We start from the raw sequence: 26,242 nt of genomic DNA on the forward strand, positions 1-26,242 counted from the left end.
TATTACTAAAACCAAAATAAAACCCTAGCTCCAATTGAAGCTCTAATTTGTCCCCAAAAAAAGTGATCTATAAACATGTGGAAAGACACCAAGGTGATGTGTGCTAAATGCCAAAACTTGCGTGGTTTGATTTAAAATATTGCGTGGATAACGATTAAGACGGGAGTAGTAACCCTAATTAATAGCTATAGCTAGGTGTTGAAATCTAACAAACCCTAGATAATAGCTCTATGAATATGCTATGATTTGTGACTATGCATAGCACCCAATTTTTTTATTTTTTATATTATGTACGTATTTAGATGCAATCAAAATTCAGCACCTAATTGTGTTCTTGTTTTGTGTGTGGCTGAAAATTAAGATTATAGCAGCCTAGTAATAATAAGTTAGACCTCAAAATTGATTCTAATAATAATATCTATACATAGATATAGATATTAGCTTTAAGTTGCTTTGTGGCATTCACGTCATGATTTGCTGTCACACTACACCAAGAAATTAAACCTAGCTATATATATATATTGATGAGATGAGAGGGAAAGCAAGTTTAATTTCTTCATTTATTTGATTCTATCTCTCAACTAAAATCTAACTTAGAAGTTCAGAAGTTGGGAGAATTTTGTCTTTAATTCATCACCTCAAATATTAAGAGTTAGATAAAAGGATGTCAAATATTATATTACGGATCAAGCAAAATCAATATCAATCACGCTACGTTACCAACAGCATTTCTGCTAACATCTGCCAACTCTTATTTATAACTGTTTAATAAAAGTGTATTTGTGGATGTGTCTAATAAAAATATCTTTTTTATGACTGTGTTTAATAAAAATGTCTTTATAGATATATTTTCTAGATGTGTCTTTTTATATATATGTTTAAAATATAATAATTAATTATTGTTGACAATAAATTGGCAGATAATATGTTAGTACCCTATACTTCTATATAATTTACTTAAAATTATATGATGAAATTCTAAACCCAAAATGTTAAGAAAAATGTAGGGTAAGAGAAGTGGGGAATGTCATGATATGTACAGTCACATGTCTCGCGCATATATATATATATATATACGTCTATGTTACAGTAATTACAATAAGTATAATATTTTAAATAATATTATTAAAATTAAAATAATATTTTTTATTATTTAATAATACTTGTTTTATATATGATGTTTTTTATGACCATTTATTGTAGGTGGTTAAATTGACTAGATATATATGATAGACGATGAAAAATTTAGCACTTGATTATAGAGAATTTAAGATATATAATCCTATCATATATATTTTATCTCCATCTCTAATATTATATATATAAATTATGTATGTAATGAAAAAAAAAAGTAGGTATTGAATTCATAATTTTTTTTTTATAAAAATTTGTAATAATTATTAAACTAACTGTTTAATTTACTAATTTAATATATTTATTGTTTTTATAAAATTAGTCTAAAATAAAAATAAAATTTAAAAATAAAATTTAGATTAAGATATCATATATTACACCAAGTGAATTCAGAAATCTTAATGCCGTTTCTTAAATTAGGTTCACTCAGTTTTTTATTAATATATATGAAATTTGAAATGATTGAATTTTATATTTGTTTGAAAAAATTTGATTTTCTACGAGTAAGGTAGAGTTTAGAATCTTAAGGTGTGCGTAGGGTTAAGGTTGAGAATTTCTTAATCCGCAGTTAGAATATGATATATTTTTTAAAAAATTTTTAATATGTAGATAAGTTAAGATTAGGATAATGTCCAAACCCTACTCTACCATATCCATTGCCATTTTTACTGGACAATTATCAAAAGATAAGGTCAATCGAAATTGATGATACTATAGCATTTTTTCACTTAAATCAGTCTATAAAAAAAGATAACCCTAACCAAAAGAAAGTACATTATTTATTTTAAATATATTTTATACTAATTTCACACTCTTTTATACTTGAGCGTCGGAGTGTCTTTACAGGTGTACACAGCTACCATTTTTCTTGAAGTCGACATATACTTCATCTATTCCAACACAAAGAAGAGCTCAACCTTAAACAGAACGAATTATACATCACCTAAAATTTACTATATAGGAGCATCTAGTATATTTTGTTTGTATTTTTAAAATTGCTAAAGAAAAATTGAAGAAATGAGGGAATAAATATGCATGATAACCTGTTGAAAGGTGTTAAATATCATGGAATAGAATATAAGTAGAAGATGTGTGCATGTGAGATGGGTGAGAGTAGTTAGTTGAATGTCACGACAGTGTTGATGCATTGGTCCATGAAATGATTCGTTCACATGGCGTGTAAAGTAAATTTAAATGATGTGGATAAGGATTTCATTTCTAAACTTTTCTTTTTTTCTTATCGTCATCGTCGTCATATCCTTCCTTTTTCTTCCCGTTTTGCATGCACTCTTTCTTCCTTTATTAAAGATTTGCATCACCATGTTTCGTAGCAAATATATTATTATTCATATATATGCATGCATTATGCAATAATGCTTTTTCTAATTGTTTTCTAATATTTTGCTTTAATTTGGTCATTTAGTTAATATCATAAAATTATTTTTTTTTAAAATTAAATTGATAATAATAATAATAAGACATGAATTATTATGTATTTAATACATATGTTTGCCGAATAACTCTGGTGGCGGTTATTCCAGCAATTCTTTAAAACCGTCGCTGTTGCTGTGCCGACGGTTGACCTGATCGCGTTTTATTCACCGCCGGTAGCTAATTCTAGCGGCAATACCCCCAAAATAACCGCCGTCGCGCTTTTTTATTGTAGTGTTGTGTTATGAATGTTGATTTAAATATTTTGGTTATGAAAAATATAATTTTGATATTATGTTTATCTCAAAAATTAAGTTGATTAGTAAGACAAATAAATAATTATTAATTATGCTATGTATGTACAAAAAATTAACTATAAAATCAATCATTTGTATGAAATATATGTTAGAATATATACAAAATATATATTAAAAATAAATTAAATATATATTATTATATGTGTATTTATATATAAATATATAGTAATAACTAATTTGGTTTTTAATATATATCCATGTAATATTTTTGAGTAACTAACTAACTATATATCTAAACTAATGTTAACAAAGTTTTTAAAAAATAACACCAAAATTAAATCATTTTTCTTTCCATTTATCATATATATGGTTGAATCTGAAAAGATGACATAATGAGGATGGGGACGAGACGAATATACGAAGAAGAACAATGAGGGGATTTTAATATGAAAGCGATAACATTACAAAAAATACTAAATGATTTTATATATATATATAAAAGAAGGGTAGTGTAAGAGAAAAGAACAAACAAGATGAAAAGTAGAGTCAAAGGAAGGAAATACCGAAAAAGTTAAAAAGCAATATATATATATATATATAGAGAGAGAGAGAGAGAGAGAGAGAGAGATGAAAAAAGTAACAAGGATTGGCTTTTCACGTTGTAAAAAAATTTCAAGATATTGTTTCCTCTTTAAAGTGTGCCTTTCATTAATTTGATGAATCTCCTTTTTCTTTGCAAATTCTATTGTTTCATAAATGTTTTATTATTATTGTATTTTAGGGTGTATTATTTTAGCATAATATATATTTTTGAGTTTTAATTTTTAACCTTTGAAACAACCTGAAAACTATATATCAACACATCAAAACATGTAAAAAAAGTATGTTCTGTTTTTTCTCTAACCAATTAGAGACTTTATAAATATAATATATTATTAAATAATGTATAATAATAACTTTAAGAAACTCATTTAATTTGGCATAATATAATTATTAATTAATAAACCTTGTACTTCAAATGTATTACAGAATTAGAAAGCTTTGAAGGGAAACCAAAAGTGATTCTTGCAAATGCAAAAGTTGGTAAACAACAATATTATTAGCAGGGGCGGATGCAAGTGCAGTGGTGTGTGGCAAGCCCTCCACTATAATTTGGAATTTTTTTGAGTAGTATATGATAATAATATTTATTTGTTTCCATTAGATTATTAAATTTGATCCTACAATAATTTTTTATTCAACTTTTGGAACTTAATCGTTAATTTAAAAATTTTATATTAGATATTTGTTAGAAGATCAATTCTCAGATTTAAACGAAATTAGTGTTTTTTTTTTTTTAAATCAACTCAAAGAATATTATTTATCTTATTTTCAAATTAGCTTTAATTTTTGCGTAGCAACTATATTAATTGAAAGAACTTTTTTAACTAAGAATATCAATAAGAGTCGGCTTCTAATTGTGTTGGGAAGTGAATTTTTAAATAATTATTTAGTAATATATATGGAAAGAGAGAAATTTTGATGGTAGTGTTAAGAGAAAAATTACTTAATTTTTTAAAAATATAAAACCTAAAAGAATAGAATTTTAAATTATATATTATTATTTAAATTACTATTTTAGTGTTTTAGTTTGTATATTAGATATTTTAAAGGCTAATCATATTTTACAATAACAAAATATAATCATAACAATAATCATGCTATATGTACATAAAAAATAATTATCTATATAAAATATACAATACATGTATTTATACATAGATATATAGTAGTTAATAGATAATTTAATATTTAATTTTTATATACACATATTATTTTTATTATAAAAATTATTATCATATTATATACATTTTGCCCCACTACTAAAATTTTCTGGATCCGTCACTGATTATTAGTATTTTCAAACTTTCTTTGAGAATTCGATCATATGCAGTTATTTTTACATAAAATTGATATTTAAAAATTATTAAATAATTTAATAAATTTAATTAAATTATCATCTAATAATTTTTAACTATTAATTTTATATAAAAATAACTATATATAAATTTTACTAAATTTTAATTTTTATTAGTTACTTTTCTCCGGTGAATAATGATCAATTAGTAACATAGGAATTGCACATGTGTTTGAGAATCTTTGAGATTATATGTGCCAATTGCCCAATTGACATTACAACACCAATCCTTAGTTTAAATTATGAAATCTATTATATGTGCCAATTCAATCATATGTATGTATACTAACATAGAAATTGCACATGTAACTCTGCCATTACTTTATGTTAGTATACATATACATGTGTATATGGATAGGACAAATTATTTAAGTAATTAAATGAATAATTTAATATTTTTGTTATTACCTTATCATTTTTAATTACTTCATATGGCAAGATATTGTTTAGAATTATATATAGTAAGACTAAAATTCTATATTTCTGAGAATATGAATTCCAAATTAATATTTGTTTGCGGTATTAAACAATATAAATTAATTAATTAATTAATTAATTAATTAAAGCTATATATATGTGTGTGTCTGAACACATACATATTCTATATAATTATTTGTTGATAGACAATGAAAAATCTTACATCATGATCACAAATAGAGTTTTATACCTAAGCAATAGTAGGTAAAGTGAAAAGGATCTAATTAATTCTATACATATCCACCTTTAATTTTGGTAGTAACTTTTTCAGCTTCATTATATATTAAGATGTATAAAGTAACACACAAATTTTAAAAATAAAAATATTATTATTTCTTTAAATACTTTTATAATAAAAACGAGTTCCACTAGCTAATTTTGTTTAAAATTATAGTTTTGGTCGATTATAAATACCCAAACTTTTTCATATGGTACCGAAATTTTAATACTATATATAATAAGTAGAAACTTTTCTAAATATGGAATATAGAATTGTCAACTACCACACCGAAAGATGCAAAGATAACAACATGGTTGCGGTTCATATAGGTTTTTTTTTTTTTTTTTTTTAATTAAGAGTGAGATTTGAACCCCAAACTTCTATTTGAAAAAAGAGAGATTATATCATTTAAAATATAGTTTATTGGCCGATTCATATATGTTTTACTTTCTCATTTTAGTATAATATACATTGTTTAACCTATAAATATTTCGGTGGTTGATTTTACAATTTGAATATGTAATTTTAAAGTTTTACAAAAATAACTCAATTATTATCCTAGGTTTTTTTTTATATAAAATGTACAAAAAAAATGTGTTTTATGATAATTAATCCTAATAAATATCACAAAAGGGTTTTATGTTTAGTTACAGACAATTATATTCAATTCAAGTAAAATGTTTTAGATATAGATTATGTCACGTGTATATAAAAATTAACAATTAATCAACTACTCTTATAGAATATATATAATAAAAATTTATAAAATAAAACAAGTAAAAAATTTTAATAGTATTTTTATTAAGAATTTGTTTCCTCCAAGCTTTAACAGAGTTGTACATTTAAAACTTGAAAGCTCAAACCTCTACTAAGAATTTAAGATAATATAGTGACCCACCCCCTTAGCCTCGCTCCCATACCAATTAATTGACCTATGTACTTATGAATTTAAATATGGTTAAAAATACAATTTGTATATAATATTTGTTTGATAATATCTTAATACACTATTAACCACAATTAATTGTCTGATGAAGTTATTACGTAGAGAAGAGTATACTAATTAACATGATATCTCACAATGACACACATATAATTGCTTTTCCTTCTTTTTTTTTTTTTTGAAAAACCACAATACAAGTTTGTCGCTAAAAAACATTAACGGCCCATAAGTTAAAGGCAAAGTTATGGGCTGATTATTTAAACACTTTTGTGAAGCCCACTAAATATTTCACTTTTGTTTCGTCATTTTTTTAATTTCTGTTATTAATTTAATAATAATATAGCAAAATTTGATAGTAGCGGATTAAAACATTTAAAAAAAAAAAAGATGTATGTAGATGAGATGAGATATATAGGTCAAAATTTTTAAATTTCTCTCTCAAATGTACATTCTTAATAAATATTAAATTTTAACCTACAAAAATAACATTACTTTCTTGTACAATTAATATTCAATTTCACCATGCTAATGAGGTGTGTTCCATTGGGTTGTTCTTCTCACTAAACATTCATTTAATTGAATCTCCACCAAAATGAAACTAAAATAGCAGTAATAGCTATTGTCATGTAAGTGGCTGATTCATGTTTGTGCTTGTGGCCTCTAGAGATATCTGCTGCCGTTGGAAATTTTCCATTTACTACCTTCATTGAACTGCATCAGTTAATCCTTAGGTCAATTTTCAGTTGTTAATTTGATAAAAAAATAAAAATAAAAAAGACAAATAAGTTTATAATCTTTTAATTCGAAGACACATAAGTTTTTAATTAATTAAAAATATAAAAAAAAATCATTACATTTTAAAATATGATATATTTAAGTCTTTTCATCTAAAATATATAAAGATAAATTAGTCTCTCAAAAAAATTATTTTTTAAAAATGTGAAATATTTTTATATTTTTAATTAATCGATAATTTATTTATTGTTAAAATAAAAGGTAAGAAAATATTACGTGTACATAAAAAATAGTCACTATTATATAAATGTATGTGATATTTAACATATATTTTATATTGACTATGTTATGTATACACTAAAATTAACTACTAAAATCAATCACAAATATAAAATACATATTAAAATATAAATACACATTAAAAATAAATTATTTATATAAAAATATATTAATAACTAATTTTAATAGCTAATTTTAGTATATAAATTACATTTTTGAATTTATATTAGGGACTAATCTAGTTACTGAGCGTAGTACATGCCTAATATAGTTGATTTGATTTGGATATGTATCACACTATCACATACTTTACTTGGCCAAAGCTATTGAATTTGGTCTCTAGTTTTTAAGATTGGAAAAAAATTTTAAGATATAGATATGTTAATTAAATAACATGTAACAAAATGATGAATACCAAGAATTTTAGTACCTTTTGGGAGGTTTGGGACAGAAAGTGATGAGATAATCCGCAGAAGCACAAGTGAAGGTGCTGGTGCCATCATCATAAGCGTAGCTATAAGCGCGTGGGCACGCGCTCTTGAAGAACTGCGAGTACGAAGTGGGCTTGCAACTCTGCGGCGTCGCGTAATCTCCACTGCAACAGTACTTCGGATCGCCGAACGCTTCACACGCGCTCTTGCAAGCCACGCCCTCGTCACGCGCTTCCTCTCTTCCCGCCTTCACCTTCAGCTCTGATGGACACCCACCATTCAAATCCGCCACGCATCCAGTCGCCGTACAGTTTCCGCTGCCGTGAGGCACCACCATCATCGGGAGGTTGTAACCGTCAACCAGGCTCACGTCATAGAAATCTAGTCCTCCGGCGCCGTTTAGGGTGAATTCCGCCAGGGTCGCCGGAGGTACGGCGCCGGCGCCGCCACATTCTACGGCGGAAGAACCGCAATCTCCGGTGAGACATGAGAATTTTCCGACGGAGTCTGTGGAGCAAAGGGTCCGGCCCCATACACGGCCGGACCATCCGGCTGGGATGGACACCACATTAGATTCGCCCGGTTGAAGGGCGAATCCGGTAGTGGAGAGTTGTGGTGTTCCGGCGCCGGACAAAAGTCCCGGCCAAACTGGGTAGCTGCACTTGTTTACAATATTGAATGTGGCTGAATTTGCACCTGTAAAACAACCATAATATTTAATTAACTTTTGATTTCCTCATTTAATTTGAGGTTGCTAATTTCAAACTAATTATAATGTGCATCATGTTCGTTAAAAAAACTAATTACTAAAAATGCATGTTGCATTATTTACTCATCAAATTAATCAATATATATGTTTTATTTTATATTTTTTTTAATATAAGTTATATTCTAATATATATTTTTATGTTAGTAATTGATTTAATAATTAATTTTTATGTATATAAGGTTAAATATAATGGTATAAATTTAAAAGGATTTTCGTATCCCTAATTATAGACGCATAATTTATACGACATTATAACTATATACTATTTATTTTATACGACAGAAAAATAATCAAAATTTATTTTATTTACCATTTATTAATAGTAAACTTTTGGCTAATTGTAACTAATTTTTTTTAGTTATCAAACATTTTCTAACCTAATTATGTACTCCATGAATGTCACCTATATACTCTACTAAATTAATATGGCTAAAAATAATTAAGTTGCACCTCATGTTGCATGGAAATATACGACGAACCACTGACTTTGACCTGAGTTTTAGTAGTTCAATTTTTATATTAACATTCAATTAAAATATATATATATATGAGTGAATTTTGTTGTATAATAGATGTATAACCGCAATTGATCGAATATCATTTCTAAGACAACTAAAACTCTATAGAAACGAACAAGATTCATTAAGTGATGATGAATCCAAAATGAATAACATAAAATGAATAATGTATGTTTACTTAGAAATGTTTAAAACATGCCATGATATGGAAGAATCACCTGTGATGAAGTGAAAGAGTGAGATGAAGAGTAGAATAGCAACTGCCATTGCTGAAAATGAATTAGCAAATTGATGAACTAATGCAGCATAAAATGTGAAATGTGAAATGACAATGGAGTATTAATCTCTATATATATGAATGAGTGAAGTGAAAGGGGTATTGTATTATATAGAGAGAATATTTGTGTGGGGAACATGTGAATAAGGGCAGAATATGGGTATGTTTATGCAATGCACATGTATGCATTATCCGTCATACTCTAGCTAGGTTTGAGAAAGTGTGTCTGTTTTTTCCTTTCAGCATATAAGATCCAGATCCAAAGAACCTATGCATATTAAAACATGGAGATTATCAGGCTTTTCGAATAAATCAAGAGTAGTTTGTTTTGTTCAGTGTACTGTGGACCCTTCTTGTTGAAAGCGGTCCAATGGGATTAAGGATGGAGCTACCAATTTTACACCATATTTAGGGGTATAAAATGAATATCTCAAATTAGACGCAATGACATATAATGTGTTAAATGTACTAGGTTAAAAGGACTTGGTGCACTAAGTCATTTATCGTACACTTTTTTCATGAAGTTTGATAAAATCCTGTCCATGATATAAGTTATAATTTATCGTAAATATTCTTTCAGGGAATGAATCACCTATATTATTTATAAAGTAGTGTTTGATAGAGAGACAAAGATCGAAAGACAGAGATTGAAATAAATCTCAATATTCTGCTTAGTGTAAATTGGGAGACAGAAATTAAAATAAGAATAAAGCTCTAATTTAATTTACACAAAGAGTAAAATTGAAATTAATTAATTACAATGAGAGTATTTTAGGTATAAAATGTTATTAAAATTTCAGCCTCTGTCTCTAAAAATTTCAATCTCCTGTGTTTCTATTTTAGTGTCTGTCCCAATATCTCAAAACAAACGCTACTTATAAATGTATTATTGTCATATTTTATAAAATATAAACATATCAAATATAATATATTACTTAATGAAATAAGATGAAATATATTTTTTTTTAAGAAATAAAGAGAAATTTGGTTGAATTTTACCAAATATTAAAAGAATTATATTTAATTTACCCTTAGAATTAGATTGTCTGTTTAGAATGAATGAATGATATTTAATCAGACGGAGCAATTATGAACAAATATTTGAGGTCACTTTAGGATTGAGCAGTGGAAGTAGTAGTAGTAGTGGTGCTTTTTGTAGTTAAAGTATTGTAGTTTCAATGTGACTTTTGTCCCTCTTGAATCTTGATACTGTCATCAAAAGTTGTCAGCTACTTGTGATCACATGCTTCCTACTATGAATCCCATAAACCCATATGCAATACGATGCATTTTGCAATTATAGATGTTTTATTTTCATTTCAAAGTTCAAACAGAATAATTGGCTTAAAAGCTTTTGTTTAAAAAAATATATCAGATTCCATTTGTCTTCTAAAAGCAGCTCTCAGTGAACATTAACTAAGTAGAAGAAGATTACAAAGATTTTTTTAATTAATTTATTAATCAATAATCAATTGTAGCTTCAAGGAATATTCAACGCTACCACAATTAATTACTCCATTCTATTTAAAATAATTGAGCTTTAGATGGATGTACGAGATTAGAAAGGTTAATATTTTTTTACTAACACAAGTAACCAATTGTACATAAGAAGAATCATGTAGCTAGATGACTCATCCTAATGCAAGTTGATGCATCACTTAAATGCCCCTTGATTAGTCTATTGGGCAAAAACATGAATACTACTATGAGGAACTGTTTTTTGATGAATTTTAATTCTCATACATCCATCAATTGAGAACCAATTCTAATTTTTAGCCTCATCAAAATTCACCTTTTTTGATGAGTAAGAAACTGACCAGCATTATCATCAGAACCATGAACATCACATTCTCAATGGTTGTTAGAAGTTAGAACATAATACAGTCGTTATATTAACAAATAATCAAAATACTTGTGACTTCTCCAATGAAAAAGTTAACTTTGATTCTAAATTTATATCAAAGTTGGCTATCTTCAAAGAGAATTTGATTCTTTTAGGTAAGACTACAAAAAGATAACTATATGAAAATATCTTTATATAAAAATAATAGTTCAAAATTGTTAAGTGAATAAAGTGATTTAACATGTTTTACCTAAAGAGAAAGTCTATGGACCAGCAACTTTTGTGTTTTGTGGCCAGCACTTAACCATCAAAGGAAAAGTGAGTGATCTCCCACCATTGGATGTAATCTCACACCATTAAAAACACTATTGATGGTTACAAAACACAAAAATTGCTGACCCCGTAGCACTCCTCATAGTTAAAATGTTGATATGTGTCAATGTTATGTTAAGTTTAGTTAAGAACATTGACACATATCAACATTTTAACTTTTTATCTTTATACGAAAATATTTTCATGTGAATAACACCATACAAAAACGATGCTTATTCTTCAAGCAGATATGATCTTCAATGAAAAAGGGTGCCATTAGGGATGTGTCTGTAGCATATCCTTTTTAGTTGTGAAAATACACACAACTACACCAGAAATAACCAGATTTTCTTTGGGGCAAGTAATAACAATTCGATCGAATGACCAAAACCATCTAGATTATTTGGTATTGACAACCATCTAGAATTGGAAGTTACCAAACACCAAAAGTTCCCAAGACCCAAGGAAAGGTCATCAGAAGAGAATCACTTCTATGTCAATGCAGAACTGAAAATATAAGAAACTTGTAATATTTGCCAAAGTACTAGGATTAAATCCAATCTAAATATCAGGTCAAATGGCTGCACTAAGATTAAAGGCAAAATTGCAGATGGAGTTAGTCATCTTTTTCATCTGCTGTTCTGACTTCTGAGTTAGTTAATGCAAGCTCCCATTGTTACAAATCTCAATCCAACTATTCTAAATGATAAATGAATAACCTGTGATCAAGTCCAACTCCACAAGACATGCATATTTGAAAAGATAAAGTCATAGTGCTTTAACATTCCAACATAAGAAAGACTCTACCATGGACTAATATCAAATTTTCGTTCTGCTTGTAAAAGGGAAAAACTTCACATTCACAATGTCCCATGAATTTCAGTCAAACCTACAAATTACAATCCTAAGTGGTGGAACCTTTCAGTTTACACTAACAATGTCAATGAACTCTATGCCACAACGCAGCAACATCCTTCTTGGGCCAAGGCTAACCCCTTCTCACACAAAAAAACTAGGATAAATTTTTTTTTCTACAACTCAACCTAACATTGCAGACTATAAAATCAGAACAAGGTATTAACACATGTCTGTTAATGACAAGACACACCAATAATGCATAAATATAAAATATAAATTAACAAGTGCAAATCAAGGCAAAATTGCCTATGAACTAGTACTTACTAATAGTCAAAATTAAGATTAAGATTCTATCTATAAACATCCCCAAAAAGAGATTAATAAGAGACTAATAACAATAATAATAACAATAATAAATAGGTTAACTGTTAAAAGAGTAGCCAAAAGAAAAACAAAAAGAGTTATGTACCATTCAACCTTTTTCACCCTTTCTTTGCAAAATGTACTAACCCCTCTGCTCCATATTCATCACTATTTTTTATTTTTTTTTATTTTATGTTTTTCTTTTCAATTCAACCAGAGGCTTCAACGCACTCCCTTGCAAAATGCCCAGGCTTACCACAATTGAAGCAAGTGCTTCTAGAACCATTACCATTGCCACCGCCGCCTCCGCCACCATACCTTCCACCTTCATTGCTGCAATCCCTAGCCAAGTGACCAACCTCACCGCACCTATAGCAACCACCACCACCAGCGCCGCCACCTGCACCGCCGCCAGTTCTCGCGGTAGCACAGTCCCTCGCCATGTGACCAAATCCACCGCATCTAAAGCACGAAACACCACCGACACCTCCACCACCACCACCACCGTGAACATTACCGTTACCGCCACCGCTTCCTCGCAAGCAATCCCTAGCGAGATGCCCAAATCCGCCGCAATTAAAACATGCACCACCACTACCGCCACCAGCGCCACCAGAATTGTTGCTCCGGTTGCAATCCCTAGCCAGGTGTCCGACTTCGCCGCAGTGGTAGCACCCGGCGCCACCTGATCCCGCAGCACCACCTCCACCTCCACCGGCGCCGCCGTTTCGCCTCCATCCGGCGCCAAATCCGGATCCGCCGGATTCCTTGGGACGAGAGTGTAGGGGATTGCCGTCGGGAGCAGTTACATCAACGGCCTTGGTCTTGTGGTTGTCGCCGGTGGCGATGGAGAACTGGACGCGATCGCCTTCGTGGAGAGTGCGGTAACCGTCGGATCTGATGGAAGACTGGTGGACGAAGAGATCTTCGCCGCCATCGTCGGGCTTGATGAAGCCGAAGCCCTTGGTGTTGTTGAACCACATAACAACGCCGGTGAACCGCTCTTCCGCCATCGGAGAATTTTTTTTTCCCTTCTTTATCTTCTGTGAGAGCAAACCCTAAACAGTGTTGGATTTGCGAAAGCAGTAAGAGTTTGTAACAGAATCTGTTTATATATATAGTGACGCCACTTGTGATAGGTGAAAAAGCAAAATAACCACCAATATATCATATCAGAAGAAAATAATTTTATTTTTTTAAGAAAAAAATTATTTTTATTTAAAATTCAATTCTATTACTTAAAATAATTATAATATATTATAGAATAAAAGTTAACTTTTAAAAATGTAAAAGTTGATTCAGAAATCAAATTTCTTTTAATTTAATTTACAAACGAAGAAAAAATGAGAATTATACTTTTTAAAAAAATTTAAATTATTATTTTTAATTATTTCAAAATAAAAAAATCAACTCTTGAATAAATTTTAATTTCTAACATTTTAAACAAGTTTTAAATAACTAAATTAATGATTTAATTAGTAAATTATTAGCAGGATTAGAAGTAAATTAAAGCACAACTCATCTCAAATTCAGCTCATTAACAATTTGATCAGGATTTATGGATATGTGTGAAATTTAAGCTTTAAATAAACTCAATTCATTGATTCATGAATTGATTATTACAAACACACACATAATTGTAATATTTATATTTATGTTTGTTAAATATAAGAAAAGATATTGTTTTCTTGTCATATCAAAATTATAATATATTTATTTATTTTATTGTAGGTTGAATAGATAATAAATTATAACCTAATAAATTTAATTAAATTATTTGTGAAAAAAAGAGCAATATATTTATATATTGATGTTTATAAAACATTATATTCATCTTTTTATATATAAATTTAATAAAAGATATAAATGATAATTAATAGATAAATAATAAATATAAATAATATTTTTATATAGGTTAATTTATTGTTAGAGAATGGTAAATTATAAATTACATGCTCATTACTTTTTGCTAAACTTCGTAAGTTCAGGCCAGTTAATAAATTTTTGGTGAATTAAACTTAGGTTTGGCCTAACTTAAGTTAGATGGGTTCACTTGGGCCCTAGTTATTAATCAAATCATTTATGAAGCTGAAAGATTTGTATGGATAATTAAGTTAGGTCAATTTAGTAATTAGCTTACTAGATTATTTAAGTGTTGAGAGTTTGAATTTTATACTGAATATATAACAATTTATTAATTAATGATAAATTTATAAAAAAAAAAGACTTGTATGCTGACTTTTCATCCAAAGTCACTTATTAATTGTGTAATTAGTGGAATTGAAAAATAATTATTTTTTAAAATTCTTTATATTAAAAATACGTGAAAATTAAATCTAAATTTAGTACTTATAAATTTATTTTATATTTCATCAAACATATTTATTATCTTTAAATAAATTTAAGGATTTAGTTAACATATATTTTAATAATACAAGTTAATGTTATTAATTAAAAAAATAAACAAAATACAAAATTTATTTTTAATGTATTTATTGTATATTTATTAAAATAAAAGATTTAAAAACTTTTATTAATAATAATCTTAATATATGTTCTAAAGACACATGATAACTAAACTCTAGATTTAATTAATATTGGTTTACATTCTAAGAACCGAATTTTTTCTAAAAAAATTGATCCTTTCAAATGAGAAGATGTTTATGAAAATTTTAGGAATAAATGACTATTTTAATACTAAAAAAAATATATTTTCCAATGAAATAATTTTTCGAAAAAAAAATGACATTGATATCCTAAAAGTCAACTATAGTTAATTCATTTTATTACTTAATATCAATTATTTTAATATATATTCCCTATCATATTAAATATTGTTTTTCAAAGGGATTAACTTTTTGCCCATTAACACTGAAACGATTTACCAAAGATTGTTTACAAGTACCGCTAACAACATGCTTAAATCATTTAAAATAGAAAACTTTCACCATTCACCAAGGTGTTTAATTTGAAGTATGATATGTATAATTTACTAATCTTCAACAAAAGGCATGAAATTAGGAAAATTGGTACAAATATGAAGGTGTGAATTTTGTCTATACTGCATCATCCCTCAAAAATTAAGGCCTTTTTTCCAACGAAGTTGTTACATAAACATGGTAAAAACAAATCATGAAAGAAAAATTACAAGTTGGTAATTTATCTACAGAATGCAGAGAAAGGGTAGTGACTATTTTGTTTCATCATAAAGCATGAGTTGATATATCTAATCAACTGAACTTAGTACACTTCCACATTCCATTGCTCTGCTTTCTTCAATTGTCTCTTGTACTCAATCCAGTCAATTCCTACAATATATTATGAAACACAATACATAAAAATGTTTAAAGTAAATTGAAATTTTGTTATGAGCACTCTTAGTCTTATAATATTAAAAGTTACTTCAAAGAGCAGAAATGTATAAGATTTATAAAAGTTATTTACACCTTATTTCTAAATAGTGTAAGACTTTAGTAGTACATTATTTTACTCTCAAAATTAGATAATGAATTAGAATTTGAAATTGATTAACTTGACAAATACATGAACTAACTCAATAAATATTGTCAAAGACTCAAAACTATTTGAGTTTATCTTTATTTCTAATTGATTGAAGACTCTAATAAGAAAATGACTTCTAAGTGAGACAAGAATTCAATAGAGAAAAAGAAGGTGGTTAAGATGCTAGAGGTGCTCTAAAATGCTAATATGGCAAAAGGAAAATGATTTTTTCTTTTTTAAGAAAAAATTGTTACCATCTCTAGCAGCCAAAGAGACCATAATGTCATCAATTCCTTTCTCCATTCCTTTAAGTCCACACATGTAAACAAAAGTGTTATCTTTCTTGAGCAACTCCCAAAGCTCTTCTGCATACTCAGCCATTCTGGTTTGGATGTACATCTTCTCTCCTTTCTCATTTGTTTGCTCTCTGCTCACAGCAAAGTCAAGCCTGAAGTTCTCAGGTGCTTTCTCCTTCATCTTCTCAAATTCCTGCCCCCCCAAAATCCATGTAATTGGAGTTCAATCACCAAATATATAACTCAACTTTTCGAGTAATGATTAATCACTGTCACGAAACTACTTATCCTAAAAATTTAAGTTGATACGAAAACATACACAAATGATTATATCTCTAACATGTCTACTCTTTTTATATTTGAAGCGTGAATTATTTTATTAAAGATATAACTATTTATGTATCACTTTCTATATCAGATAACTTTTGGGATAACTGGCTTCATGAATGAATGAAAATGCTTTGATTCTTCTTACCTCCTTGTAAAGCAGTGAGCTGCTTGTGGGAACACCCAAGAAGAGCCATGCCAAACCATTGAACTACACATGTGTAAATATATCAAAACATGGTTAATAATCAAATGTGATCACTACAATCACATTCTATTTTAACAATTGACAACAAAGAAGGATCGACTATATAGATCAAACAACTGTCACAATTCTCTATTATCTTTGATAGCAGTCAAATTTTAGTTGGCATATGCTAATAGAATTTTTTTTTTTTTTTGCTAATTCAGCAATACCTTAGAGCTAAGAACTATGAATACATATCAGTTATCAGTGTCTGGGCTTCAAATTTGTTTTATGATACTGATTGATATTCTAGGAATTCTATAGCATATATTGTCCATGTTAATGTTCATGCTAGATACTCTCAAGAAAGATGCTAGTTTCTGTGAACACTTACCTTGTAATCGTCGTGCTTTTCGAAGAACATTTTCCATAAAAATGAGCGGAATGGGGCAATTCCAGTTCCAGTTGCCAACTGTAAACGAAATCTCAATGATTTAATGGTACTAAAAATCAAAACAGCAGTGATGATCATCACATATATATAATATTCCTTTATATCTACTGATTAAGATGGTAAAATGAATGATAATGTACCATGACGATGGTGGCATTAGGATCTTTTGGCATAAGCATTTCTTTCCCAACAGGTCCAGTAATTGTTACTTCAGCTCCAGGCTTCAAGTCACCTGCATCAACAGGACCATTGTTAGTGACTGGAACAAAAGAAAATGAAAACAATTTCTTGATTATAAAAGACTATAAATTTCTTCTAAAACTATTGATTCTCACACAAGAAATTTGAGCAAACTCCTTTGACAATCTCTCCATTTTCATTTGTGTAAACAAGCCTCTTCACACATAGTGAAACCTGCATGAAAACATATACAACTCAATGTTGATGTCACTGATGAATGTTAGCATGCACTTTCTGAACTCTCTAATTAATTTGGCACAAAAGTTGATAAAGGCTCTATGAATGAATTTATGCAATCAAACTCTAACAATGACTCACAGTTTTGGAGTCTCCAAAGTCACCAAGGGCACTGCTGGCAATGGAATACAATCTGAGTTTATGAGGCTTCCCATTCTTGTCAACTCCCTCTGGAATTACCCCAATTGATTGCCCTTCTCTGTATGGAACCTCTCCTGAAATATATAATAATACACACTCAAACTTTTTTGCTCAAAACAATAACTTCTAATAGAAATCTTAGATATAAATGTTTAAATAAAGGATATGTTCAATTGGCCTAATGAAAATATTTCATAAACATCAATTGTTTTTATATAAATACGATAGTTGAGAACCATTAAATAATTTGACAATAAATATCTATATATCAGCTGTCATATTCGCATGAAAATATCTTCGTATAAATAGCCCTTACTAAGGTTAGATTAGATTATAGATTAACATAATAAAACTTTGGTAAAATTCAGGTATAGTTAATTTCATGTGAAGTTGATAGCTGAGAGTCAGTAAATAAAAATTTAGTCAAACATATTAAATTATTTAATGACTATGAAGTTAACTGCACCTGAGTTTCTCCCTAAAATTTTTAGAAATTGAATTAGGAAAATTGAAAATGTATTACCCTCAGTGCTAAAGACCATGTGCCAAGTTTCACCAGGAGCATCATCACCAGTGATCTTAGTGTTGAGCAAGCACCTTCCAATGTATGGGTTCTTAGGCTTGAACTTGTTCACAACCACACCTTCTTCCTGCTTCTTGTGCTCCTTCTCCACCTTTGTTGGTGTCTGTGTCGTCTCTGTCTCCGTGGTTGTAACTTGAGCTCTTATTGAGACCGAAACATCTCTCCATTGCAATGAAGCCTGAAAATTAAAGATTGATCAAAACCATTACATCAATTAAATTATTATCTAACAGTTTTTAACTACACAAAAATATTTGTACCTTTTTGAATACGACTCTCTCCGGAGCGACGATGGAGGTGCGGCTCGAGAGAGAGGCAGACTTGGTAGATGGGAAGGAGACTGAGGCCGTAACGGCGGCAGCCATTTTTTGAGCAGAAAAGAGTGAGAGAGAGCAATGTAGAAAAGAAGTGGTGGTGTCAAGTGAAGGTAGTTTAAACTTGAAAGGTTGTTATGTTGTGTTATTTTTTGTTTTGGTTTTTGCAGAGAAAGAGAGAAAGGATGGATTGGCGATTATTAATTGATTGAGTGGACGAGAATTGGAAAGCAATGCAGTGGAGGATATGACATGAGGATAAAATGTACGTTCTAGTGTGGAATCTATGACACTCATAAATTAGGAAAAGTTTAGGGGCAGCAACTTTTGTATTTTTTGGTCAGCACTTAACTATCAAAATAAAAGTGAGCAATTTTCTACTATTAGATATAATCTCACACCATTAAAAACATTATTGATGGTCAATTGATGGTTACAAAACACCAAAATTAATGGCCCCTTAACATTCCTCCATAAATTATTATGTGATATTTTCATCATTAACATGTGCCATATGATTTCCCAAAATAATAAATATTTGAATAAATATTTTTTTTCCTTTGGTGAACCTTTGAATAAACATTTAAGTTAGTCCAATGAATTTTTTATGAGATATTTTAGTTTTTAATAATTTTATGTTATTTTAGAAATTCTGAAAATTACTTATGTGTTTCAATAAAATTATACACTCAAATTAATCTTTACAAATTTCAGAACATTTTGGTTTTTAATAATTTGCATATGGAAACAAATGCTCATTTCATTTTCATTTTGTCCATACAAAAATAAACAATACAAAATAAAATGTGAACTAATAAAGTCCAATGTAGGTTGGCCCAACTCTAAGCCCAATTTGGGCCCAATACCATGTGCAGAATCAGATTACGCGGGAGTTGGGCTAAAAACGTTAGAAACTGGCGCCTTTAGGCGCTACGGAGCAGAAGCTTGAATTTTGTTTATTCTGAATAAATCTGTGTCACTCCTTTCACATTAACAAAACGCCATGAACTCATTACCGAATCACATTGCTTCAGCATGTAATTTGAATTTAAATAAAAAATTATATTTAATGTGCATACATGACTGAAATTTGTTTCTCTCAGAAACTACGTGCATGAGGAAGAAAGAACTGAAGAATCCAGCGTCGATTCGAGTGTCCTTTTCTCCTCGTCGGATTCAGATTTCAGGTACGCCGATTTCTCCGTTTGGACATTGATTTGATGCTATTATTATGTATGCTGCAATTTTGGTGATTATGTTTCTGATTAACACATTGCGAGAATCTGATCCAATTAGGTAATTTTATTTTCGATCTTTGTTCCTTGGTAGAGACTAGGGAACAGATCAGTAGATGCAGCATTTGAGTTTGTTTAGTTGCCAGCTGCTGGCTCTCCTTTTTTTATTGTTCAGATTTATTAATTTATATTTTCTAGAACTTAGATTTGTGTGCATTGCACTCAAGAAATTTTTGTGAGAATTGTTGAATTAGATATGTTACATTTTTAATTAGCCAATAGTGATTGCAATGTCTTGGAGATTCATAAATTATAAATTATAAGTTAATTGAAAGTTAGCTGGTAGATATGGAGAGGATTTTGATGTGATTTATGTAGAATCTGCTGGTTCTGCTCTCATGTCGACTTGTATAGCAAGTCAATTATTGTTGTAAAGATTTTCATGAAACTTGAGTTACTGTATAAATATATGTGGTCTGCACTTACTGTTTAATACTTTAATCAATGTTCATTTGTTATTGATTTATTTCCCTCCTTTTCTGTCTATGTTGTGTGAAAATGGAATATTAGATTGGTTATGATGTGGCTGATAGTTCCTTAAATAGTTTGAGAGAGAGAATACAAGATTTACATATTATTCTGAATTCTGGTTTACAATAAAAAAAATAGCAAGAGATTATTGAAGATTTGAAGTAATACCTATCACGTGAGAAGAAGAACAATGATAGATACTCAGTTGATAAAAGTGAATCAAATAGAAGATATAGTCTTCTCAAAAAGGGGCAATGGAAGACAAATATAAACATTTGGAGAAACCATTTAAAAGATGCTAATACTCTAAAATGGTTTTACTAAAAATATCAGTTTTTGATAGAGTAACATGGTTACATACATGGCATCGAATAATTCATTTAGCTACGTGGTGGCATAGGAAACTTTTGTGGATGTTACTTTATATGCCCAATTGGACAATAGGAAAGAAAAAACCCAACTTTTTCTCTTGCACTGCTCTGATTTTTTTTTTTTGTGACTTTGCAATGCTCTGATTTGGATCTTCATTTCAAGCTTTAGGATTTTTCTTTTAATTTTTTCATTTCTTGCTTTCTGTTTTATCTATTGTGAATAGAGGGATTCTCTTGTTTGGTTGAATTGATTCTCTTTGATATCTTGTTTGGTTTCTTGTCATGGTAGAAAGATACATATCAGTTTCTTAGTCTTTGTATTTTATTTCTTAATGGATAGTTTTTTATAAAAGATAGGATCTGAATTGTATAGTCATTTATTCCTTGTTAGAGTTTAGATGAAGCCTTATTCTTATTTATCTTATTGGATGTTAATATTCATTCATATGGGATTGGAAAATTTTTTTACAACACCAGCTTATGTGCATTAACCATTCCATTTTTTTAGCTAGTATCTAGATTCTTTTCAGTTTGACTAATTCGATCCGAAAAATTGTGACAATGTCTCTTAAATGAGTTCTTTTCATTTACAAAAACTCGATCTCAAGGCCAATGAGAAGAGCGCATTCATTAACCATTGCATTTGGAATGCTCATGTTCTATTTACCTTAACAAGATAAATCCTTAAGCCATCACCCATCAAAATTTAAACACATTATTTTGACTATTTAATACTTTTTTAGGGTTTATCTTTTGACCAAGTGCCGTGTGGATAATGATAAAACTATTCAAAATTATATATTCGTCAATTGATTGGTTATTAGAATCTCTAAATGCATACCACAAATGTGATCTTATTCAATAATTGACCCATGCCAATGACTTTACCGTTTGCAAGCCACGTGCTTTGACTGTCCTAAGGTCCATAGAGTTCTTTCTTTTGATCTTGCATTTGATTCTGAGTTCTTGTTTTTTACCTATTCCTACCATATTATTAGTTTCCTAAGAAAAGAAGAATTGTGATTTGTAAGAATATAGATAACTACTTTTTTTTTACCTTTTAAATGGTTGTTAGCGAGCAATTGGGAGGTTGTTTTCACTTTGCATAGACAGATACACAAGTTTATGGTCTTGGTTGTTATGACAGACTGTATGCCTTTGCAAGTTGCAATTAGTTGACACTTGACACTAGTGGCATACCTTAATCATGGTTCCACTTTTATCCTTTTAAAAAGTATAGTCAATTTCGCCTTTATTAGTGCATGATGAGGGATGATATTGTTTTAGAAAACGAGTGAGTTACTTGCATGTTTGCATAGTATTTTTTTTCTTGGTCAAAATTGGTGTGGCCATGTGTGACTGATAGTTACTTCAACCAAAATGAAAGAGATTAGAGTACATGTCAAATAAGTTGATTTACTGAATTACACATGGTGCATCATGAATCAACATTATTCAAATGTTTAGATATATTACAAATTACTTATACGAAGTTATATTAAAATTTATAACATTAGTTTTTCTCAGTGCATGATATATCAAAATAATAAAACACTTGGCGCCTTTGGATCAAATAAAATTTTCTTGTTAATCTGCATATGAAATTATGAACAGATGAGAAAATTATTAGAGTATTATTCTCACGGTATACCTTTGTGTTTCTTACTTTCTTCTGTATGAGCCCTTTTTCATATTAATAGAAATTAGTTTCTTACTTTCTTCGGTTAATTGAAATTAGTTCAAAAATAAATAATGAAAAAAATTGGGATGAGTTACAATTTCTTATATATATATCATAAATATTTAATAGTAGATTACCGGTTATCGAATCCTTGACCAAGAAAGATTAGCTACAGCAAAAGATCATTCCATTAGACTCTGCAAACATTCCATGTTGGTCATCATCCCTTCCCCCAAAATCTATTCAACTAGAATGCGGGAAAAATATCGGTGCTATAGTTAAAAGGGAAATAGAAACATCAAATAAGATGGGTTAAAAACTAAAAATAGCAGATGATGATGATGATGATAAATAAAAAATAAATAAAAAAGAAGAAAAACGAAAAAAGAAAGTGAGGGAAATGATATAATTTCATGTGGTACGTGTCAGTTGTTGTCCATGTAACTAAAACTACCTAAAGTGAAGTGTTTCCATCTGTTTGATATTACGAGTTGATTTACACAAAATCTATAACTTGATATTGACGTGTGGGGTCTTTACATTCTGCTACAATTGCCAATGCATAATTGGATTTGTTTCTGTTTTCAGGGTCGCAAACTATAAATTGACAAGTTACAATAAAGAAAACTTTTACCTAAACTTTATGTGTAGGTTATAGCTTTCTACACCAAACAACTCTGCAGGTAACTGAAAACTAAATCTTATCAATTTAAGAAGGCATTACATTTGATTGTATATACACTCACAAGAACAATAAATTAGAGATAAGAATAAATTGATTGAATAATGAAACCTTACAGAATAAATAACAACAATAACGCATTTGTCTTGCTATTGATGTAGTTTATGGAACCCTCTAGAACCTCTAGACTGGTAAAGCTCTAGCCTACTCTTGGATTCTTGCAACAAGGCTTCCAGCGCCTCATCTTGAGTCACATTAGGTTGTTTGGATGCCCATTCAAGCACTCCAAGAACCTCGGCTTGGGCTAGCTCTTCGCTATCCGGCACGTGCAATGCAATGTAAGATAGCAATACCAGTGCTGATTTTTGAACAATTTGTTCTCCTAGATACACAAGCTGAACCAAGTGTTTAGCGCCACCAGCGCTAATAATTGCCTTAGAGTGATCAACATGGAGGTAGTTGTCTTTGCCAGCGAACTTTGTGAGCGAAATTGATGCCTCTCTTGATATCTCGGCCTCCCTTTCGTCCAGAAGCCGCACCAAGGGGCCAATTATCCTTGTCTCTGTCGCCCTGAATGTCCTTGCCAGATTCCCAATAGCCTTGACACAAGGAATGAGGAGGTCCGAATCGCCTTTGTCTATGATCTTGAGCACTTGATCAACAACTGCCTTGCAAGCAGGGGAGTTAGGCTTGAAGGCAGACCTCCTTAACTCTGCATCTTTCTCTGCCACAGCCGTTATCTCCATCACGGCCATGGCAGAATTGTACTGCACATCTTCGCGCCCTCTCTCGAGCAAAACAGCAAAACAAAGCAACGCCCTTGATTCCGTGATGCTACGACAAATAGCCGAGTTTTCCTTGGCCAAGTGCCATAAGGCTCTGGCAGCCATGGCCTTCATATAAGCCTTAGTCTCAGGATCCTCAAGCTCCCTCCCCTTCATGTTAATGCCTGAATACGAATAGCTTTGCTGATGACTCTGCTTCCCATGATTCTGATTCACATCATTCCCTTGATTCACTTGCTGCTGGGACGGCTGCTGTTGCTGCTGCTGCTTGGAAGCAGCATGCATAGCCATAGTACTAGTAACCACTCTATGCATCTGGTTTGTAGAACGATCCCCCAAAGGATGCTGCACTCTACTCTTATCCTCATCTTCATTCCCATTAATCTTCTTCAAACCATTCCCATTCCCATTAACATTATTGGTATTATTTGCCATCACAACAGCGTGAATCGAATTTGGCTTATTACTAACAATAGCATACTTACTATGCTCCTGAACAGTCTCAAAAGCAAGATGACCAACTAACAATCTTATGATATTATGCTGAGCAAAAAGATCTTGGCATTTAGGGTAGTTACCTGCAAGCTCAGAAACAGCCCAAGCTACCACTGCTTGAACCTTCATAGGTCCTTCTTTAAGGATCTTAGCAAAAACAGAACAAACACCAGAATGGATCATATGCTCCACGCTCTCGGGATCACGCGCCAACAACCCAATCGCTCTTGCAGCGTTTTCCTGACCTTCCATCTTCCCTTCTTTCACAAGCTTCAGTAACGGACCAACGCCACCTTCTTCAATTATGAGCTTCCCGTAACGGTCATTATCACGCGCCAAAGAAACAAGCTGCGCCGCGGCATCGGCGCGTTCATCCACGGAGCTCGTGTGGAGCGTCGCGATGTATTCCCAGATTAGGCCGAGTATTGGCTCGTTGGCGGCGATTGGAGGAAGGCCGAGATACTCGTCGGCGCGGTCGTCGGCGGGGGCGGAGACGCGGAGAAGCCACGACACATCCCCGACGGAATTCTCAAGCTGTGACGACATCTTGCGAAACGCGGCGGCGGGGATGATGGTGAAGACGCGCTTTACGAGGCCGTTGTTGCGGCACTTGAGGACTAACGAGAGTGCCTTCTCGAGAACTATATCGGTATCGGCGACGATGCGGCGCGTGGGTCGGTCGTAGAGGTCGCCGCTTACTCTTGCGGCCTGGCGGAGGAGGGCGGCGAGCTTCTCCGCCTTGGATTTGAGCTCCTGACAATCGTTCTTGAAAGATGCGCTGGCCTCGTCGGCCGCCTTGGTTACTTGGTCTGCCAGCTGGATCGGCCTTGCCAGTAACTGCTTCACTGAGTCTCCCATTGGATCGATCTCTGATCTCAAAAGTCAAAACTTGACGAGACTTACAGTTGACCGTTTATTTGGCACTGGGAATTGTTTGATTGCTGCTTTGATGAAGGATCGGAATTTGTTTTATAAAAAGCAAAAGGTTTAGATGAAAGAAGATTGGAATTGTGAGGAAATGATTGATTAAGTGAATGAATGATTGGTTATGATAATGGAGTGAGAAAGGTGAAGAGGGTGGTGAGGGGGGTGGGGCTTATAGGTTTGGTGAGTGAAAGGAGAATGTATTGAACAGACGAATCTCAAGACTGAAGAAGTGTATACCCATGGTGCTGTGGTGTTCGACGGGGTTTACAACACACCAAACGCGGTTTCTTCTTTCTCTCTCTTGAGTAAACTTTGCCAAAATTTAGGACTTCAAATTTAGGAGACTATATTTGACTCATTTTAATAAATGGTTAAATCTACGTATTTATAGATTTAGATATTTTAAATTTTAAATTTTTATTTTAGAAAATAAAATAAAATATTTTATTTT

At 30.9% G+C, this 26,242-nt stretch overlaps 4 protein-coding genes across 4 annotated transcripts; all 4 read right to left on the bottom strand.

Annotated features, from left to right (window-relative positions):
* Positions 1-6,829: 6,829 nt before the first annotated feature.
* LOC112719669 (thaumatin-like protein 1b) lies at positions 6,830-9,753 on the bottom strand. Its single transcript, XM_025770310.3, has 4 exons — positions 9,630-9,753; positions 9,370-9,420; positions 7,864-8,560; positions 6,830-7,130 (listed from the first exon to the last, which is right to left on the bottom strand). The coding sequence occupies exons 2-4, from the start codon at positions 9,416-9,418 to the stop codon at positions 6,992-6,994; spliced, it is 885 nt and encodes a 294-aa protein (XP_025626095.1). The 5' UTR covers positions 9,419-9,420; positions 9,630-9,753; the 3' UTR covers positions 6,830-6,991.
* Positions 9,754-12,674: 2,921 nt separating this feature from the next.
* On the bottom strand, positions 12,675-13,935 carry LOC112719670 (uncharacterized). The gene has a single exon (XM_025770311.3). It carries the CDS (start codon positions 13,815-13,817, stop codon positions 13,014-13,016), a length of 804 nt encoding a protein of 267 aa, XP_025626096.1. The 5' UTR covers positions 13,818-13,935; the 3' UTR covers positions 12,675-13,013.
* Positions 13,936-15,842: 1,907 nt separating this feature from the next.
* Positions 15,843-19,370, bottom strand: LOC112719671 (ferredoxin--NADP reductase, leaf isozyme 1, chloroplastic). The gene is made up of 9 exons (XM_025770313.2): positions 19,031-19,370; positions 18,711-18,948; positions 18,128-18,261; positions 17,905-17,983; positions 17,710-17,801; positions 17,510-17,587; positions 17,077-17,139; positions 16,560-16,794; positions 15,843-16,112 (listed from the first exon to the last, which is right to left on the bottom strand). The coding sequence occupies exons 1-9, from the start codon at positions 19,133-19,135 to the stop codon at positions 16,045-16,047; spliced, it is 1,092 nt and encodes a 363-aa protein (XP_025626098.1). The 5' UTR covers positions 19,136-19,370; the 3' UTR covers positions 15,843-16,044.
* A 4,216-nt stretch (positions 19,371-23,586) lies between these two features.
* On the bottom strand, positions 23,587-26,146 carry LOC112719672 (uncharacterized). Its single transcript, XM_025770314.3, has one exon. The coding sequence runs from the start codon at positions 25,720-25,722 to the stop codon at positions 23,734-23,736; it is 1,989 nt and encodes a 662-aa protein (XP_025626099.1). The 5' UTR covers positions 25,723-26,146; the 3' UTR covers positions 23,587-23,733.
* Between the last annotated feature and the right edge of the window lie 96 nt (positions 26,147-26,242).

This window comes from Arachis hypogaea, chromosome 11 (genome assembly GCF_003086295.3).
Source record: "Arachis hypogaea cultivar Tifrunner chromosome 11, arahy.Tifrunner.gnm2.J5K5, whole genome shotgun sequence".
Taxonomy (NCBI): domain Eukaryota; kingdom Viridiplantae; phylum Streptophyta; class Magnoliopsida; order Fabales; family Fabaceae; genus Arachis; species Arachis hypogaea.